The sequence below is a fragment of the Ursus americanus genome, chromosome 20 (genome assembly GCF_024610735.1).
Source record: "Ursus americanus isolate L20-20 chromosome 20, mUrsAme1.1.p, whole genome shotgun sequence".
NCBI lineage: Eukaryota > Metazoa > Chordata > Mammalia > Carnivora > Ursidae > Ursus > Ursus americanus.
This window is the reverse complement of record NC_142146.1, coordinates 15,134,368-15,156,361: the sequence shown is the minus strand read 5'-3', so window position 1 is coordinate 15,156,361 and position 21,994 is coordinate 15,134,368. Positions and strand designations below refer to the sequence as shown.

Below are 21,994 nucleotides of genomic sequence, written 5' to 3'. Positions count from 1 at the left end.
CAGTTCCAAGCCCCCGTATACCTTTCCAATGTCATTTCATGCCACAACCTCCTCACTGTGTCCCATCCACAGCGGCCTGTTTTCTTTACGTTGTGCAGAGAAAGCTCTTTCCTGCCTGAGGAACTCAGCCATTCCACCTGCCTGGAAAATGTTTTGAAGTTTATAAATTTTGTATTGTTTTCCTTTCAGTTAATTTTTCATCAGTTCTTTCTCTGTGTAAATTTTACCATGTTTAACCATGGTAAGTCTTAATCCGGCACTTTTAAAAAGATTCACAAGAAAATGGAAATGGAGAAGAACGTAAAAGGAAGCCGCGATTTCTGTTTTCCTGGCCCTTTCTACCTGTCTTCTTTGATTTCTGACTGGCTCTATGCTAAATAAGGTAGTTGTCACAGAATAGCTGATAAATTAAATACCCTTATCTGTAAAGAGATACATTTTGATTTAGTGCTTTCCTTAACTTAAGCTTCTCAAATTGATACAGTTACGTGCTTAATTTTATTTTGTTTCTCATTTGCTTGAGAAGAAAATAAAGCCAGGCACCCAGTGAATGTGTACAGCGGTATAAGAGAAAGAGTAGATACAGATATTAACATCCATAATACTAACATCTATAGGGGCACCTGGGTGGCTCAGTCAGTTAAGCCTCTGCCTTTGGCTCAGGACATGATCCCAGGGTCCTGGGGATCCCTCATCAGGGAGTCTGCTTCTCCCCTCTGCTCCTCCTTCTCTTTCTCTCTCTCTCTCTCAAACAAATAAGTAAAATCTTTAAAAAAATATTAACATCTGTGAAGTGTCCATGTAATCCTCACTGTCACCCTTCGGTAGCAGTATCCTTCTTTTAAATGGTGAGGAGGCAAAGTCTTAAGGAAGTGAACTCAGAGTCCAGAATTACAGAGTATGTGTGTAAATGTCTCTATGTGCCTCCCTGGAGCAATACGCATGTAATGACTTCTGGATCTGAAAGGAGATCCGCCACAGAGATCCCTGGTGGTTTTTCGTTGTATTGGCGTCTTTCTCACCGGAGTCTGCGGAAGTGATTCTTGAGGATTCATGAGTTCCCTTTGAGGATTTGCAGATTTGGGGATTTCCATTCTATGACTATAAGTTTCAAAGGTTATGAAAGCATATTGGGGATAATCTGGTTGACCAGTTGATGTCACTGCCTGTGTCTGTCTTTATGTCTATAATCACATAGTGCCAAAGAGGCCCACTGCCATTGTCTGGGGCTAATGAGGAAGGAACCAGGCAGACGTAATCAGTAAATGATGCTTTCAAGCCACATGAAAGCAGTTAGCCTGGCAAGCTAAGCCCAGATGAAGGTTTTATAGGAAGTCAAATACAGAAAAGTGGTGGAAGCATCAGAATGGCACATGGTAAAGAGAATATAGCCCATGAATTTCACAAATATTTGGTGCTGCTGCAGTCAATAGCATATTCACATTGCAAGCGAGAGTTTGGATTTGCCAGAACATCATCATCCATGATATTAAATTAATGTTTTAATTAAATTGTATTGGTTATGCAACTTTGCTTTTATGCAATTTTAAAGTGTATTTGGTTTAATAATTGCATACGAGCTATAAACAGAGGCATTTTATCTCATTAATTAAGCATTTGCATATATTTGAGTTCTCTTTAATAAAAATAACCAAGTCAACACTGGAAGTCTATTATGTGTATTTATATAAAACATATAATATATAACAACATATTATAGAGTGATAGATATGTAATAACAATATGTGCGTGCGTGCATGTGTGTGTGTGTGAGAGTATTTATTTTACTTTTTTTTTTTTTTTTTTAAAGGGCTTGATACCAGGGTTCTCAACCTTGGTCTGACAGATAGTTTCTTTCACAGATAATTCTTTCTTGTAGGGGGCTTTTCTGTACTTTGTGGGATACCAAGAGTAGTCCCCTCACTACAGTTGTGACAAACAAAAATGTTTCCAGATATTGCCAAGTGTCCCCTGGGAGCAAAATTTCCCATAAGCCTCACTAAGCCTTACTAATCATTGCATTATTCAAATATAGTGACTACTGCCTTATCCCATATTGTGTACGAAGTTACCAGTTACCCTCAAAAGCATAGGCTGTGTGTATATAAAGGAGGAAGTGATCCCGATAGCGCATATACAGGCTACGTATTGAGGAGAAAATCTGTCAGGGTGTTGGGAAGCATGGTAGTGTTGGAAAAGAATCCTGTCTACATTTAGAGTGAATTTATCTCACTGTCCTTTTATGTACTATTGTTTCTAGATTCCTGGGATCCAGTCTAAATCTCCGTCTTTATTCTCTCTGTTCAAACACCTGAGCAGAAATATCACTAAAACTCTTAGCAGAGACCATGAGCTAAGAGTATACAAATGAGTCAAACAAATGGACACTGTCCAAGGTGGTGTCAAGTGTGGGACTCAGATTGTATTAAGGGACACAGATGCTGAAATCCATGGTTTTTGGTCTTTCTTTCTTGAGGGAGTAAAGTTTGAGCAAGGATGTACTCTGCCTTATGTTTCTTTTATAAAGTGAAGTAGGATGAATATTTATTGGGGGGGGCAATTTTAGTCATCAAGAGTAATAGATTGTTTATTTTTTCACTTGTTTTAACTTCTATTTGCAAGTTATTTCAAGCTTACAAACAGTTGCAGAAATAGTGTAAGTCCTCTCATTCAGATTTTTCCACATATTAAACATCTCTCACATTTCCTTTATCATTTTCTCTGTAAGTATGTACATATTATTCTTATTAATCAAAAATATTCAAAAATTAAGACATGATGCCCCATCACCTATAAATACTTGAGTTGTATTTCCTAATAACAAGGACATTTATACACAGTAAAATGATCAAAATCTGGAAATTAACATTGATACATTAGAAATGTCTCATTAACAGATGTTAATCAATTCTCACTAATGTCCTTTATAATAAACACACATTTTACAGGGGTGGGATCGAGGATCCATTGTTACATTTACTTGCCCTGTCTCTTTAGTGTCTTTAATGTACAGTAAGTAGTTCCTCAGTCTTTCTTCATCTTCACATCTTGAAGATTACAGGCCATTTATTATATAGAATGTCCGTCAACTTGGATCTATCTGGTGTTTTCCAATGGGTAGATTCAGGGTATGCGTTGTTGGAAGGAGTGTCGCAGTGCTATGGGGTCCTCCTAGTGCATCAGATGGGGGGGGCACATGGTGTTCACTTGTCTCATTCCGATGATGATACTTTGATCATTGAAGCGAATGGCTGCTAGGTATCTCCATGGAAAAGTTACTGTTTCCCCCTCGTAATTAATAAATATTTGCGAGGGGGTGGGGAAGTCTTTGAGGTTAGGGGGGAACTCTCTGAGATTATGTGCATTTCTTATTTCTCATCAAACTTTCACTCACGTCTTTTGACACACACTGGTCATTCTTACATAAGTCAGTTATCATTACTGTGGTTGCCAAGAGGTGTTTTTGCAATTCCAACATTCCTTCTAGGCTTATTAGTTTCCATTCTACTTAAGGGAGCCCTCATTTATTTAGTCATTCACTTACATAAGCATTGATTCTTATTTTATTTTATGACTTTAATCATTACGTAATCATTACGTATATTTAGGCTCAGATGTTTTGAATGGAGCTCTAACAAGGTAAAGTTAAATGACGGGTATAAGCTAACCACTCTTTTCTCTCCTCTTAATGTAGCATGTTGGCTACTTTGGCGGGCCTATTCAGGTATTAGGGTAATCCAGTAGAAGCTTCTGTTGTCTCAGAGGTTGGGCACCGGTTCTGCCTCAGTGATTCATTGAAGTGGAGCTGAAGGAGTGCAAGCCACTCTTTTCTTGGAAGCCGGGAGCGTTTTATTGTTCTTCACTGTGCTGAGCATGCCAACGACTCTAAAGCTGGGGGAAAAAAAGACTCTTAATGAGTTTCAGTATTTTAATGTACTGCAGGTTCCCAATTGTATGAATTTAAGAAGCTTAGCAATTTGGTATCTTCTGAATAATAGCATTTATTTTATACTCTAAATACTCCCAGGGAAGTCTGAATAACATTGCAGCTTCTTTGGTGTAATAGCTTTGGTGGGCTAATTGACTTGAACAGTGGAACTGCTCCTTAAAAAAAAAAAAAAAAAAAGCCGTACTGGTTTGATTAATGAACCCAGTAATAAATCATTAATCTTTTGAGCTCATAAATGATAGGAACATTGTTCTGTTCTCCCTCCCCCCACCGTGATATATTTCTAGATTCTCTTGCGGATACAGTAGCCACAATTTTAAGGAACTAATCATCAGTTGAATATACCCACCTCCACATAATTTAATGTAAAGTCTAGTAAGTTTGCCCCTGTGAGGAATGCAGAGGGACAGATTCTAAATAGCAATAATTGTTCTTTTATAAACATGATTTACATTTAGTTAGTAACTGTCCTCCTGCAGTGTCCTAAAGTTCTTTATTTTTTAATTGAATAATAATTATAGAAAGAATAATGAGTTACTGAGTTTCCCCTATGTGCCTGGCACTGTACTAAATTTTTAGTGGAATGTATCATTAAATTATCACAAGAACCCTCTGAGGTCACTCATATTATTATTTTCATGGTACAGTACAGGAAATTGGCTGAGAAATGTCAATTACTAGATACTGTCATAGAACTAGTTAATGTCGGAGCCACTACGTTACTCTCTGCCCACAGATTATTTCTACCCAGTTTTCTGGAGGTTTATGACTAAAGTGTGGATATGTGTGTGTGTGAATGTGTGTGTATAGTTCTTATATTTCAAGAATTTCCATGTTTATCATGTAGTTGAGACACCATTTAAAAATAATTCAGGTTGTCTATTACCATTTTGAGGAAGATAGAATTTCAAGTTATAAGCTCTAAGAGTATAGGGGACAGATGTTTACATTCTTGGCTAGACTAATGTGTTAGTTAATGAGAAATAGCTTTTTATTATTGAAATTTAGTTGTAAGCTATTCACCGGGCTGCACTCTCTAAGGCAGACAAGGATCGTGGCCTCTCATGTCTGTGTCCTCAGGATTTAACTCAGTCGGTGGCATATACTAGAAGATTAAATGTTTAATGAGTGAGTGAGTGAATGGTCAATAGCAATGATGTCAAAAATAAGTGGATAATCCATTTAATAAAGTTCCCGGAATCATGATAAGTGAGTCAACAAAGTGACTTTGAGTCAAGTGAGTGTTGTGACCCTCAGTGCCTCCGTTCCTCAGGCGGGCTGGTCTACTGGGTGATAGGTCTCTTGTAGATAGAACTAAGCAGAAACCTGAGATCTATTCATTCCATTTTCATTGATCTTCCAGGCAGTCTTGTGAAATCGCTTAATCCATTGTTGAGCCAGATTAAGAATAGACTTACTCTTTCCTGCTGATGAGTTTTAAGAGAATTCTACTTGACAGAGGGGCCAAAGAAATGCTGGCAATGATGATGGAAGTTACTCTTTTTGAAGGCAATGTGGTTTGTCTCATTTGAACGCCTTCAAAGCAGTGTTGTGCCTCCTCTTTGCTACCAAGGTCACAATGTTAACATAAGGAATGGAAGCAAGACAGCAGCACCTTATCCCCACCTTGCCCCTCCCCACCCTCCCCTGTTTCTGCATTGATAAGTTGGTTTTTATTGTGAAATACACACATACACACCTTTTCTCCCAGCTGATGATGTTAAGGATCATAGGCCACCAAATGTTCAGGCTCTCTTTGGGAAAGACTAGGGCTAAATAAGCCTAGGATGTGCCAGCCTTCACTTAGACTGACAAGATTTAAATGTATAGCTGAATTTGCTTAAAAAAAAAGAGAGAAGTACCCATGTAGAGCTGACTGCTTCCTCTTCCTCTACAACATGTGAATTGTGCATGGTTTTACAAAGCCAGTTTTCTTCGAAATTGACATTGGACAATTTAAGAATAAAAGTAGATTCCAGAAAAACAACAACACAACAGCAACATTTTGTATACAGAACTGTAGTATTTCACTTTCTATATATTAAAAATATATATGTATTTAATTTATCCTTGTGTAATAGAGGTAAGAGGGAAACTAGCCAGTTAATTAGTTTTTCTTAGTAATTTGCCAGCAAGACTTAACTTTGGGTCTTCTCTTGCTTACTCATTTCCTAAGTATGACTAAGTGATTTCCATCCTTAGTCAGAAAGGTAAATTGAGCTGCTAAATAGGTTTACACATTGAACAGCTGTAGGAATCCATCCAAAGTGACTCCTTCACCTTGATCTCTCAGAGAAAGGTGTGAGTCAGCCATTAAATACACCACTTTTAAGTTGAAATCTCATGCTTCTGTTCAAATGGTTTGGGATTTAATTTCTAGTTGGTTTTTCTAATAGCTGTGTGATCTTGGACGATTGCATAGCTTCTTATAACCTCAGCTTTCTCACATGTAAAAGGAGGATATGAGCCATATCTACCCCAAGGGCTGCTTCAAGAAATAAAACCACAATGAATTGAACTAAATTTAAAGCACAGTGCTTGGCACATAGTAGGCTTAAAATAAATATTAGCTAATATCGTACCTTAAAATAGTAAGAATATGAATCCTATCTGACAGCGAATAAATTATATGAGTGATGTTAATCCCTTGTAGCAATGGATATTTTATTTTATTCTTTTTTAAAGATTTTATTTATTTATTCGACAGAGATAGAGACAGCCAGCGAGAGAGGGAACACAAGCAGGGGGAGTGGGAGAGGAAGAAGCAGGCTCCCAGCAGAGGAGCCTGATGTGGGGCTCGATCCCATAACGCCGGGATCACGCCCTGAGCCGAAGGCAGACGCTTAACCGCTGTGCCACCCAGGCGCCCCAGCAATGAATATTTTAGTATAAGTGTGACCCGTGCAATATGTGGGAATACTGACACTAAAAAAAAGTTACTTGTTGTTTATCAGAAATTCATATTCAACAGGGTGTCCTTATTTTATCAGGCTTCCTTAATTTCGTAAGACACAGCGTTAGCCGCATGAGCTCAGTTGCGCAATTCCTGGAGGTACCACTTGTGTTGCGCTCTGGGGGTGTCCTCTGTGTAGAGTACAATGAGAATGGTTGCCCTGGAGTGGAACTCTGCATCCCTAGCATCTTTACATCTCCGAGCTACATTTGTGTGTATACCGCATATGCGTGTGAGCCTCCGCAAGTTTCTGAGCCGACATATCCTAGGCAAAAGCTACAAAATGCTTTGCACTGCTCTCTATTTCTATGTGCTATGGTGGATATCCTAGAAGAAATTAATAGGGTAACATAGTAAACTTACGGCGATATTCACGCCATTTCCATATTTCCACTTGTTTGAAAGAGGATCGTAGACATTATCAACAAATCCGGTGACAACTCTCTACCCCAGAGTTCACAACAGGCTGGTAAAATAGACATCCCTGGAGAGCCCCTTCCGAGAGGCGGATTAGACTCTGAGAAAATGTGGAGCAATTTGTTTACAATATTGAGTAGTTCTCTATAGTTTGGTTTCCTGTTCTCATTTTCGACTGTCAGGACCCAGAGTACAAAACCATACATATTTGTGATATAATACTATATTACAATAAAACTATAGAGAGATCTCAATATTGTAAAATGTTAATGTAGCATTTTCTCACAGGAGAAACCATCACATCAGGGCTGATAACGGGCGATACTGAGCTCGAGTTCATGAGGTGCATGTGGAGGGAGAAGTCAAGGAAAGCCAGGAATCCAATCTGGCCACCTGTTCCAGAACCACAGGTAATTCAAATTCAGTCATCAAGACTCGAAAGGCTCATTGAATCATTCACTGCTCACCTCAACTTCCAGGCTGCTCGATTGATCTAGAAATCAAAGCCTTAAAGAATCTCGCGAATGACCAGTGACGCAGGTTGTCCTGAGCACTGGGCAGGATTTCACAGTCAGGCCTCTGCCAAGTTTCTTCTCCAGAATTAAACCCTCTGATTGACCTTGAGCAATGAACTCCTGTTGCCAGCACTTTGCTTGCATTAAATCTGAAATAATTAGATGTTTTTTAAAAAATATTTGTTCCTTATAGAAAGTGTTCTTATTGGTGCCTTGCGAGAAAAAACTGATACGTGTCACCCTCCTCTCACTCCATCACCATGTGAAACTAGGGGAAGAGAAATCACTCTTTTTCTTTTAGTGGAGGGAAAAGCAATTAAAAACAGCACAGCCCCTTTCACCACTCCAAACAGGACAGACGACACGTTTCTTAGGCATCATGCAGGGCTGAAAGCCTCCTTGGCCGTCCTTCTTCACTTTTCCCTTTGCTCTTTAATCGTTACCTCGGACGTATGATTCTAGAGCGGTGCCTCTCTCTTTCCCCGGCCAAAGGCCATGCCTCTGTGGCTAAGGAATGCAGACGTCCTAGTGTGAGGATCAGAACTAACCGTGTGTCCTGAGATTTTTCATAGCAATACAGATTTGGCAAAATTTACACATTGTATGAGTTAGAGTTCTCCAGAATAATAGAACCAATAGGAGATTTTCTTTCTTTCTTTCTTTCTTTCTTTCTTTCTTTCTTTCTTTCTTTCTTTCTTTCTTTCTTTCTTTCTCTCTTTTTCTTTCTTTCTTTCTTTCTCTTTTTCTTCTTTCCTTCTTTTTATTTATTTTATGGAATCTGTCCCATGATTATGGAGACTGACAAGCCCCAAGGTCTGTTCATCAAGCTGGAGAGCTGATGGTGTAGTTCCAGGGTAAAGGCCACCAGGCCTGAGACCCAGGAAGAACCAAAGTGTCCATTTGAGCCTGAAGGTAGAGAAAAAAGAAAAAGAAAAAAAATTATATACATACATATATGTATGTGTGTGTGTGTGTGTAGGTGTGTGTGTGTATACACATACATATATCCCAGCTTGAAGGCTAGCAGGTGGAAGGAATTCTCTCTTAACTCAGGATATCAGTCTTTTCGTCTTATTCAGGTCTTCAACTGAGTGGATGAGACCCGCCCACATTAGCAGGGCAATCTGCTTTACTCCATCAACAGATTCAGATCTGTTGCAGCCTCTCAGATATATCCAGAATAACGAGGGACCCACCATCTGTGCCCCACGTGGCACAGTGTAGTTGGCATAGAAAATGACCGTCGGCCACATGTATGATACTGAAGCAAATCCGGCCAGAACTAGAGGCTTCCTCCAGGCATCATGTATCTAGAGGTGCCATAACTCGGATAGCCATGCCCTGAACATGCTGAGAATATCACCAGAACAGGGAGGACAACTTTATACCAAGTCAGTGGCAAGCTAGTTCCAAATCCTCTGCTGTCTCCAGGCCAATTGTTTACGCGGGAGGCTCTGAGTCCTTGCTTCCGTTTTCAGGGTGAGAGCAAACAGTTTTTATTATTATTAACTTTTAAATTGCTACAACATTTAAAATGGACTATTCCATTAAAAAACAATTGCTCCTTTGTCTCCGCATTGATTTTCCTTTTTACAGGTGAGACCTATTGAATTGCAATATTTATAGGCAATCCCCAGAGTTGGTGTAGTGTAGGAGAAAAGGGGCCAGATTGAGAGTCAAAAAATATCACTTATGCTGTGGTTTATTTGCTTACTGGTCATGTGACCCTTTCAACATATCAGAACCAGTTTTCTTATTTGTAGAGTGAAGGTAATAACTCTTGCCTCCCCACCACGTAGGGTTATTATAAAGGGCCACCTGAAATAAAATGGCACTGAAGCACTGGGAAAACTGTAAAACTCTGCTCTATGGAAGGTAATAATAATATTATCTTCAGTCTGTGTGAACAGCCCTCTCGATGTGTTTTGCAAATGTCATAGTCACATGCTTGCTTTAGAATGATTTCACACTTCCTCGGGAGATTGCTGGATGTTTTGTCACCCCTGCTTGAGATGATTCATCTCGAGACAGTTTTGTCTACTAGTTCAAAAATGACTATAAATTGGTTATATACAATTTTGTGATTTAAAAAAGGACTTGATAGTATGTAAAGTAAGCAAAAATTAATAACTATAAGGTATTATGGTGAAAATAAAAAAAGGACTATAGTCCCCTAAAACGGTGTTACGTAAAGTTAGGTTCACCGAATGGTACTGCTTAATGAAATAAGTAACAGAAATTGAGAGCAAGCATTTAAAACTTTGTATAACAATTTTACATCAACATAACATTTCATCCAAACATAATTTTGGTCTGTGAAATGTAATAATAATAAAAAAAATCGCAACTTTATTTTGCATATCTTTTAACTTCATTTTATTTTCCACCAACTTATTTTTATTGTATTTTACAAATATTGGTCCATGACAGATTGAAAATAAAAACGATCTCCCCCCAGGTAGCTTGATAAACATTGCTCTAAAGTCTCTAATGCTAATAACTCTTTCTTGAATATTCAAATGTCGTTTTGGCAAGACTGAGTGTTATCAAATCAAGTTTTGAAGTCTTCCACTAACTACCTTTTTCAGAGTCATGTATATGCAAGAGCCATAATGCATATTCAAAAAACAGCCCCAGACAGTGTTGGTTTGCAAACTCCTCTGGAGCTTCCCAGGCTTAATCTGAAACTGACTCCAGTACTCAGAGGGCAGCAAAAGATGGAAGAAAGAGGCTGGCCACTCCGGGTGGGTAGGTGGCAGGTTTAAGGAGTTAAAGGAACTTACATACAAGGCTTGTCTTAGGTAGCAGTGAAATGAGTAGATCCCTATACCTGCTTGCCAAATCTTAAAAGGTTTCTTTAGAAGCCTTAACTGGGTTCAGCATGTATACCATCCATATAGTCTCAACACCACATCACTATCTCAAGGCTGTGTCCTTGGAGCCGCCTCTGGGAATGGGGAAAGCAAAGGGAGCCCACATTCTAATTGCCCAGGTGCACCTAATGGATCAACCAGTGATCACATCTTCTCTTCTCCGTGACTTTCCCCAACAGATGTAACCTTTGCTCTAGATGCCTGCAGCCATTATTGTGCTCCATTGGTATTCACTTGCTTAGCCACCTTGAAATGCTCTGAAACGCTGAAGTTGTCTTAAACTGTCAAGAGGCAAATGAGCACCAATAAATCTTATTTTGGCAATTTGCATATACAAAAAAAATCTAAGAAAATGGAAGTTATTTCAGAAAAAAATAAATTATTTACATATTCTTGAGTGAAATGACGGGTCTCTGCTTTCGTTAATAATGGAGAGGATATTTTACTGTTTCCCAATCTTGTGACAGCATTAAATAGTAGATCAAGAAATCCCTGTGGGGGAAGATGTAGAAACAGACCAACATTGGGGAGTTACTTAGAGTGTCCTGGCCAATTCAATGTAATACGTGTATGAATTGTAGTCATATACTTTTACGAATGAGTATACTGTTCAAAGTATTCATTCGGTGAGTGTGTGAAATGCTGACCAAGGCTAGGGAATTTTTTTTCCTTTTTCTTTTTTCATAGCATTAACTTGGTAGCTAAAGCTAATTGATGAATAAGCAAAACCGAATAAAGCAAGGAAATCAGAGATACTTATTGTCATCTGTGCTAATATTCCTCTGAACTACAACGTGCTGTCTGCCATTCATTGTTTCTTAAGAGAAAAGGCAGTGTCATGAATTGGTAAGAACATCGGACCACGTGAAAAGGACATGGGTTCTATTTCAAGCCTGTTGCTAGCTGGGTGGACTTGAGCAAGCCATAACTACTCCTTTCACTCCCCCTGCCCCCATTTATTAAATTATCAGATTGAAGACGATGTCCCCTGAGGTCCATTCTGAAGCTAAGTCATCATGAAAATTTAAATTAAAAGAGTTTTCTTAAAGTTCTTTTAGATTGCAATTCTCACATGAGAATTTTTTTTTCTGAAAAGTTAAAAGGAAAATGCTCTTTGGTTCATGGTGCCAAAGAACCTTTTGAAGGTGGCCATCAATTTACATAAACCTAATACATAGACAACATTAAAAGTAAAAACATAAATGTATAATTGTATAAAATATAAACGTATGTATTCTTTTAAAGTTCATTCTATGTCAAGTCAACAAATATAGTCAAGACTAATACTGCATTTCCTTAATAAACTTATCCAACTTAATAACACTATCCAACGCTATACTTTTTCTGTGAATATAAATTAAGGAATCACACCATCCAGTGCTATCATGTGTCTGTGAATACAGATTAAGCAGTTGGCCTTGCTGTTTGAATTTGGATTCAGAAAATAACTTCCTGGCCACTCCTTATGTACGAAGCTCTGTGTGTTGATCACACATCATTTTGAGAAGCTGCAATGAATTCTACACTTGGAGAATTTAGAAATGGATTTGAACCAGGATACACTAATTCATTTCTACCTAGAAAAAATGAAAAGATCTGTACAGTACGGTGGGATAGTGGGTTGGCTGGTTGTGGTCAGTTAGTCTGATCAAGGGCAAAGGGGTGCAGAACGCTGGGGTCCGTTCAGGGGACTGCTGTCTGCAGCTCCTCTCTCGCAAGTTCAGGGTTAATGCAGGAACTCCCAATCTGTGGGACATGTCTCTCTCATGGAACGTAAGTAGATCAGGTGTGTAGGAACCAGAAATTGCATCGTAAGTAAATGATTCTTTTCCTAATTCTGTCTCAATTCTGATTCTTCCCAGAAAAGAAAAAAAAAAAAAAAAGCCTCCATCTGGTGCTAGCGAGCTTCTCACACCTCTCTTAATTACGAATCTCGTTTGTAACTGAGAAAAAGTCAACCATGAGATTCAATGCCTTTTGCAAACAAACAGTACCTAGCAACAAATTAATAACACTGATTTGTTGTTTCCTGTTCTTACAGTAACCTATTTATGCCAAGTAATACCAGCTTTTTAGTTTGGCAGCAACATCAAGTTACTTTTTAAATGAAGTTATTTAAGAAGGCCAAAGGTATATTGATTTAAAGAAAGTTTTTCAGTAAATAAAATAGTTTTACATGGCTGGCAGAAATTTCTCGGGTGATATGCAGGTGATTGAAGCTTGAGAAACACTGGGCTAGTGAGAAACACACTGAGCTAGAAGATAGGAAACTGGGTCACCAAATCTAATTCCACTCCTGTCACTAATTATCAGGTTGTCCTTGGGCAAGGTGATCCATTTCATGGCTCCATTTCCTCATTATCCAATGAATATATTGGTATTTGCCAACCTGCCTTTGGAGTGATATAAAGATTAAAATTAAATGATGGGTAGAAATAGTGTAAAAGTTGTACAGGGGCGCCTGGGTGGTACAGTGGGTTAAGTGTCTGACTCTCGGTTTTGGCTCAGGTCCTGATCTCAGTAGTATGAGATCAAGCCCCACGTCCAGCTCATGCGCAGCATGGAGTCTGCCTCAAATTCTCTCTACCTCTCTCACAGCCCCTCCCACTCATGTTCTCTCTGTCTCTCCCTAAAATAAATAGAAAAAATTTTAAATGTTTTATGTATATAAAGTTCTTTATTATGTATCTGAAACACCACTTTTTCTATTCTTTTTTTCTTCCCATTACCCCAGCAAAACAAAACAAAAACATGATCATGACCATTTAGGAAAGGATAGTAGATGATATTATCTCTGTTTTCGCTCTAGGATCATGCCATTTTTTTAGTAGTAGTAGTAGTAGTAGTAGTAGTAGTAGTGTGTGTGTGTGTGTGTGTGGTAGAGAGAAAGAGAGGGGGAGAGAGAGTGACTACAGTTGTACAATTTCTACATTTACAGTATTCCTAAATACTAAAGCTGTGTTCTCTTTTTCTGATTGATTATATCGTTATTTTTACTATTTTCTTTGGTGATAAAAAAGCTTGAAAACTAAACTGTTAAAAAATTTAACCTAATAATAGATCTTATTAATCTCAAAGCTTAATAAAAATATTATGACCTATCTGAATATTTAGAACTGTTAAAAACAATAGTTTCATACCAAATTTTTTTTGTCTTGAAATAATATTTGGAATCGTGCTTAATGATTTCTTTCATTGTGCCTAAAACCTCAAATTTTCTACAGGATATGATATCTCTTTACAAAAGATGTTTCACTGTTGCATAATGTCATTTCCTATAGATTTCAGAATTTCTTTTTCCAATCTAATCTCGCTTATCCTTGAAGTTAAGGTTGTTGTTCTGGTTACTAGATAAAGGTGCAGTTAAATATATGATATATTTTGATCTTAATGGCTAACATGCCAGGTTTATGGCTGTTTTATCTTGCTACGTGTATACGACTAAGTCCCAACACTAATTCATTGTGTGAAAGAGAGACCATTCATGGACATAGAGATAATGCTAGCAATTGTTTGGGTTCCCATTCAATTAAGGAAATGTATTTAGCACGATTGCTCTCGGATTAGAAAATGATAGAAATCATAATCTCATTCAAACATTAACACGTATGGTGTAGGATAGCAATTCCCAAACTTTTGCAGTCATCAGAATCACCTGGAAGGCTTGTCAAAACACAGATTGCTTGTCCCACCCCCAAGTTTCTAATTCAGTGGCTCTGGGGTAAGGTCTGAGAATTTGCATTTTTAGCAAATTCCACAGTGATGCCGAGGCTGATGTGGTTCCCGCCACCCCCAGCCTTTGGTCTAGTGGAAGGCAGTAGAGCAGGACAGTGAAGCCTATGGATTTCGGCAATAACAAGCAGACTTCGGCGATAGCTCCAGATTTGAACCTGGGCTCTGATACTTATGAGCTCTACAACTTGGACAAGTTAAGGATCAGTTTTGTCTCCTGTAAAATAGTAACAATTGTATTTGTGGTGAATATTGAATAAAATAATGCATATTAATTGTGTAGAATAATGCTTACCCCTGTAATGAGCACTCGCTAAATGCAACATTTGTAACTAGTGGTGATGGTAATTGGAGCAGTGAGAGTAGAAGCAGTAGTCAGGGGTAATAGAAAAGAATACGCATGTTTCCTTAGTTCAGCTGCAATAAAAGTTTATTTTTCTTTCCTAAGGAGGCTGGGCAGAAAGCTTGCTTTTCATTTACGGCATTGTTTCTATGAGAAACACTCCAGCAAGAAGGAAATTCATTGAAAAGAAGTAGTCCCCCTAGTAAAAGAATGTTCAGGAGTGTGTTGGAGATGGGAATCTCCGTTGCAGTTCAAGCAAAAGTTTATCCATTTGTGCAGCGGGCTTTTCAATATTCAGAACATAATGCATTTGTTTCTTTCCTTCCCTTAGCAACAAGAGCAAGACCCAACAAACTTATACATCTCAAATCTCCCCATTTCTATGGATGAGCAGGAACTTGAGAATATGCTGAAACCCTTCGGACACGTCATTTCCACAAGAATACTAAGAGATGCTAATGGAGTTAGCAGGGGCGTTGGCTTTGCCAGGTAAACACTTGCTGTGTTCATGTGTTGCTTGTCTTTCCTCCTTATTGCCTTTTAATTCCACTCCTTTCTAGCACTAGGGCCCAAAGCAATAGACTGTTTTATCCTCTCCTTGCCAAACAGTAGCTTTTCAAGCCGACTCTGTATCTTTGCTTCAATCCAAGAAATTCCGATGTAATTATAAATATGTTGTGCTTGCTAAAATCTGTACATAAGAATGGCTATATGTGTCTCGGGTCATAATGATATGCATACCCAGTTCCCAATTCTCTCTATGCCTGTAGATTAGCAAAATCAGATGCTGCCAATTTCTGCTAGCGGTAATGAATGCCCAGTACCCAAAGCTAAAGAGCCCATGTGGTGAACAAAGCATCCAAATGTGTTTGCATTGATTTCCAAAGAATGAGATGATAGAATTTCTCAGTCAAGAAAAGGAGGAGAAGAAAGATTTCGAGAAACAGGCATCATTGGGAAGTCCCAAGGAACCCAGAAATATAATGCGGGGGGGGGGGGGGTTAGGAGGGCATTTGTATTTAAGAGGCCCTGGCTGTGTGGTTTTGATGTTTTACGCAGAACAGAAAAAAGCAAATTGCCCTTTTCTCATTGTCAGAAAAGGAAAAGTAGTTTTCATCTTAACTTTAAGGGGTGTTTACAAAAGAAGATCTCAGCCAGGAACAGAGTTAAAATGGTTGTACCTGCTGTGCGTTCGTGAAAAACAAAGCAAAAGAAACCACAGAGAAAAAGGAACTGCTCAGCAACAAAGAGCAAGAGTAAAAGCCGTGTCTCCATGGCTTGGTGTGTTTATGTGTCTCCAGCTGACTTCACATGGTTGAGTGAATGGATGCTGGTATCATCGGGAAGTCAGCCCTTTGCAGGCAGGTGTGTCCATCGATAATAAACCCTGCCATTACCTGGCAACCATTCCAAACCAACTTTTAGGAACCCACTTTGAAAGATAACAAATTGTAGGGGCGGCCTGGGTGGCTCATGCAGTTAGGCATCTGACTCTTGACTTTGGGTTGGGTCATGATCTCAGGGTCTTGAGATCAAGCCCCGTGTCGGGCTCTGTGCTGAGCGTGGAACCTGCTTGGGATTCTCCCTCTCCCTCTGCCCCTCCTGGGCTCACTTTCTCTCTCTCTCTCTCTCTTTCTCTCAAAAAAAAAAAAAAAAAAAAGATAAATTATAAATTAAATATAAACTGATCTCTAACCTGACTTCCTACAAGTCATGGACCATATCTGAAAATTCATATCCCCACCATTTTCTAGTAGACTGGTAGCCATATACGAGATGCATGATGTTGAAGAAAAATAAGCAGAATGAAAAAAACTCCCCCTGACTTGAATGTGTGCTTGAAGCATTCATTTTTCCAGATCATTGGTAACTGCTCATTTGCATGGTCAAGGCAGAGCTAATGATATCACCTGGGGCTCTGAATTTTGCCAGTATAGTCATTGTTGGATGGTGTCTACGCTGCTGTGGGAAGGCTGGCCAGTGTGGGAGTTCACTGAAATGACTGCTGGGCTTCACGTTACACACCGTGCACATCCTTCTGGTCCTTCTCCCACTTCTCGTCCCCCTCAAAACTCTGACAAATTAGTTTCTACTTCATTTGTACTCCTGCTGAGAAATGAACATATTTCAACTTTATCAAGAGAAAACATTTTCTAAGGTGTATGGTGATTTTTTTTTTCTTTTTTTTTTCTTTTTTTTTTTGCAAAGGACTTTTGATACAGAGTATAGTAATTAGCTAGGGCTGCCGTAACAGAATACAACAGACTGGGTGGGTTAAATGATGAAAATTTATTTTCTCACAGTTCTGGAAGCTGGAAGTCCAAGATCAAGGTGCCAGTAGGTTTGGTTTCCTCTGAGGCCTCTCTCCTTGTCTTGTAGATGACCTTGTTTTCCCTATCTTCACATGGTCTTCCCGCTCTGTCTGTGTCTTACTCTCTTCTCTTTAAAAGCACCTGGCTGGCTCAGTCAGAAGAGCATGTGACTCTTGATCTTGGGGTCATGAGTTCAAGCCCTATATTGGGTATAGAGATTATTTAAATAAATAAACTTAATTTTTTTAAAAAAAATTAAAGAACATCATGGGAGCCTGGATGGCTCAGTCAGTTAAGCATCTGCCTTCTGCTCAGGTCATGATCCCAGGATCCTCGGATCGAGCCCCATGTTGTCAGGCTCACTGCTCAGCAGGGAGTCTGCTTCTCTCTTTCCCTCTGCTTCACCCCACCCTCGTGCTCTCTCTGTCTCAAATAAATCAATAAAATATCTTTAAAAAAAAAAGCCTGAAGGGGATCCCTCCTACATTGTTGGTGGGAATGCAAGTTGGTACAGCCACTCTGGAAAACAGTGTGGAGGTCCCTTAAAAAGTTAAAAATTGAGCTACCCTATGATCCAGTCATTGCACTACTGGGTGTTTACCCCAAAGATACAGATGTAGTAAAGAGAAGAGCCATATGCACCCCAATGTTCATAGCAGCAATGTCCACAATAGCTAAATCGTGGAAGGAGCCGAGATGCCCTTCAACAGATGACTGGATTAAGAAATTGTGGTCCATATATAGAACGGAATATTACTCAGCTATCAGAAAGAACGAGTTCTCAACATTTGCTACAACATGGATGGCACTGGAGGAGATAATGCTAAGTGAAATAAGTCAAGCAGAGAAAGACAACTATCATATGATTTCTCTCATCTATGGAACATAAGAAATAGGATGATCAGTAGGGGAAGAAAGGGATAAAGAAAGGGGGGTAATCAGAAGGGGGAATGAAGCATGAGAGACTATGGACTATGAGAAACAAACTGAGGGCTACAGAGGGGAGGGGGGTGGGGGAATGGGATAGGCCGGTGATGGGTAGTAAGGAGGGCACGTATTGCATGGTGCACTGGGTGTTATACACAACTAATGAATCATCGAGCCTTACATCGGAAACCGGGGATGTACTGTATGATGACTAACATAATATAATAAAAAATCATTATAAAAAAAAAAAAAAACCTAAAGGACATCAGTCAGATTGGATGAGGACCTACCTATACGAGGCCCTATCTCCGTATACAGTCACATCACGAAGGACTTCAACATAGGGATTTGTTGTGGTGTAGGCACAATTCAGCTTATAGCACAGAGATTGGACTGTTCATTTCTCTCACTTTTGTCTTCTCTATACATTTTCAGTTTGCTTAAAATGAAGAATATTCTTCTAGGTGCAGAACCAAGTAATGCATACTGTGAGAGGCAACACTATCGTTATGGTCTATGATGTCATGAAAGAGTAAATCCTATATTCCTTTTTTTTTCTTTAGGAACAGAGGAAGAGTGGGAATTTTAAATTCTTGTTTTATACCTGCTGTGAATGCAGCCTCCCTCTTTTAGTGCATTTTGCATATAGAAGCTACCAATGATTCTTTAAACACAAGTCTGGATGGCTCAGTCAGTTAAGTGTCTGCCTTAAGCTCAGGTCATGATTCCAGGGTCCTGGGATCGAGGCCCATGTATCCTCCCTGCTCAGTGGGGGGTCTACTTCTCTCTCTGCCTCTGCCCCTGCTCATGCTCTCTCTCACTATCTCTGCCTCTCTCTCTCAAATAAATAAAGTCTTTAAAAAATAAAAAATGAAAAAAAAAATACAAATCTGATCATGCCAGGGGACTGTTTATATCCCTCCACATGCCCTGAAGGATTGAATTTACCAACCTTATCAACATCATCCCTGACGTCATTATCCCTGACATCACTCACCTTCCGGGCCTTCTGTCTTCCTCTGTCTTATCCTGGGTACAAGAAGCCCTTCTTGACTGTTATATTTTCCATGACTCTTACCTTGGCTTCTGCCTATTTATCCTTCAGGTATTAGCTTAAATGTCTTTTCTGCAAAGAACCCTTTTCTGACCTCTGACTCCAGCCTTCAAAGTTAAGTGGTCTTGTTATAGCTCGTCTCAAAGTTTTTTGTTTGTTTGTTTTTCCCCAAATAAGATTTATCAAAATCATAATGAATTCACTATTTAGTGTGTGTCTTCACGTTGGATTGTCCATTTTCTTAAGTCCTATTTCCTTTTCACTGCTGGAAGGATGGATGGGTGGATGGTAGTTAGCATAATTACTTTGCGATGAAGTTCCTGAATAACTAAACCCCAAGCAATGGACTTTTAAAACTCTGAGCTTAGAATAGGAATTACCAGTCACATTCCAATACTGAAACATAGGTCTCCATACACTAAATCATGTTATTTTCCAATTTCAGAAAGTAGCATGTGGATTAAAAAGGAAAACATAGGTTCAGGTCAATTTCTTAGGCATAAGAAATCAAAAGAAAATATGAATGTGCCTCTTTTTTAAGAAGCCAGGAAACTGATGAAGAATCAGTATTTCAGTCTCCATGTGACTTAGACCTGAAATTCCAAGGAGCAGGATCCCACATGACTTACCTAATTTGATGATGTGAAAAAATAATTTTAGCTCTCTCGTGTGTCAGTGGGTCTCCCCAAATTCCTCTTTCCTCACACTTGGACATTTTGCTCTGCATTTCCTCAAACCACTGCAGTTCCAGCCTTCACAAACTCGATCATGCACAAATTCACTGTTACACGGTTTTCCTTCTTTTTAAAAATCACCCTTTTCCCGTTGTTCAGCCTTTCTCATTTGGAGCTCTTCTTTTGAACCACAAAACAGATGGACCTGAGCAACAAGCTTCTCGCTTCTTTCCAGGATAGCTTGTAGCTAGTGAGAAAGTTCATGGATTACGTACAATGGATGACTTGGGACAGTGGTTCTCAAAGTGTAGTGTCCAAGACAGAAACCTCAGCGTTGCTTGGGAAATTGTTAGAAATGCAATCTTGGAGCCCTATCTCAGACTTACTGAATCATCAATGGTGGGGGGTGGATGGGGTGTAGGCAGCAGTCTGTGTTTAGCAAGCACTTTCTATGACTCTCATGCTCTCTAAACCTTGAAAAGCATTGCCTTAGGGCATTAGGACTGGTTCTCGAATCATCTGGAAGGCCTGTAAAATTTCAAATTGCTGGGCTTCATTCTTAGAAGTTTTTCCTGAGGGAGTTGATTCCTGTTGACATGTCAACCACACTCTACCACTTTGTCAAATGTACTGGTCATGAATCTATCTCCCGTCCTGTTCTTCAAGTGTAGGGACCGTGTCTTGTTCTTCTTCATGTCTGTCCCAGCACTTAGAATGTTGTCTGACACATGATTGATCTTCAGTAAATTTTTGATGAGGAACAAATGATATCACTTCAAGTCTTTTGTTTTTGTTTATTTTTGACTATAACTGTGCAGGGTGGTAGCATTTGATGATAATGACAAGCCACTTCCGAGATGGGGGTCCTGAGGTTTTAGAGGAAACCATAGTCTCATCAGCTCAGCTCTTATTGATCTACAAATTATTTCTTCCTCTAAAAGTTCACAGTGCCACAGGCGTTATTAAAAGAAAACGCTTATTTGATTGGGAGAACAGTCGGCCTGTAATTGTGCCTGTCAATCGTATGTATCTCTTGAATTTATGACTCTCTCAAGTCATGTAACCTGAATAAATTTTTTATCAGGCTTCATTTTAAAGATTTTATTTATTTATTTTATTTTACTTAGAGCATGAGCAGGGTGAGGGGCAGGGGGAGAAGGAGAGCATCTCAAGCAGACTCCTCACTCAGCATGGGGCTCGATCTCAAGACCCTGAGATCATGACCTGAGCTGAAACCAAGAATCAGTCACTTAATTGACTGAGCCACCCAGATGCCCCAGCAGGCTTCATTTTAAATATTACCATTGGTCACTTCTAACCTCTAGATGTGGTCCTTGATTCATATGCAAGATATCCTAAAATTCTTTAACCAGAAAGAAACCCCCCATTGCAAGTTATACATTAATCTTCTTTGATAATCATCTCTTCAAAGTAAAGGTAGTATCTTCATTTTATATTTAAAACACTGAACTTCAAAGCATAGATATGAATGCCAGTAGGGTGCACAGACAGCACAATTACCAGCTTTTCAAATTCCAGAAGCACCAGTTATATGTCTGAAGGTACAGACATTTTATTTTATTTTTTATGTGGTTTTTTTTGTTTTTTGTTTTTTACTCTCTTGAAACTTAAAACAATTTGTAAGATCCACCTCCCTCTAAGCAGCATTTTATAGCCAAGTCATAAACGTCCAAAAACAGGAGTCTCTGGTGGGAATGCTGACAGTCAGACAAGTCAGACCCACTACTGCAGAGCTAGTGGGTGCCAACAGGCTACCTCGCCTTCCAGGGTGAGGATCGGAGCATAAATCAGCCTGAGGCTGGACAGACATGACTGTGCGTTCATGTTACCCGTTTCCCATTCCCAGAAACATGAGACCGTCTGTCTAACAAAAATCACATTGAAAGAGTGTTATGTGAGGCCGGTAAAGAATGACCCAAAGTGCAGAAGGGATGGGGGGTAAACATTCACAATTAATCCAGCTTCAACATCTGGAAACATAGAACCTCTTTAAGAAATGCATTTACTGTCCCCTGGTGAGCTAAAGAGCGTGAGAGACCGCTGAGCACAGAGACCTTTGTATTTTGTAGTATTTTTCACCCCTCTTCGGTACTCTTAATTTGATTCAAATGGAATTTTGTTTGAATGACTTTTAACATATGGGCAGCCCTGTGTTCTATCTCTCCCTACTGAATGAACACGTTTTCCAATTAAAGAGTTTCTGTTCTTTCTTTTTACTAAGTAA

The 21,994-nt window shown here is 39.2% G+C and overlaps 1 protein-coding gene across 4 annotated transcripts in view; it reads left to right on the top strand.

Annotated features, from left to right (window-relative positions):
• The window catches only part of RBMS3 (RNA binding motif single stranded interacting protein 3), a 678,653-nt gene that overhangs the window by 410,917 nt on the left and 245,742 nt on the right, over window positions 1–21,994 (top strand). For all 4 annotated transcript variants that reach the window (XM_087870144.1, XM_087870143.1, XM_045774473.2 and 1 more), the window contains exon 5: window positions 15,114–15,271. In XM_087870144.1, coding sequence (XP_087726270.1) covers window positions 15,114–15,271 — 158 coding nt within the window. The remainder of the gene's footprint in view (window positions 1–15,113; window positions 15,272–21,994) is intronic.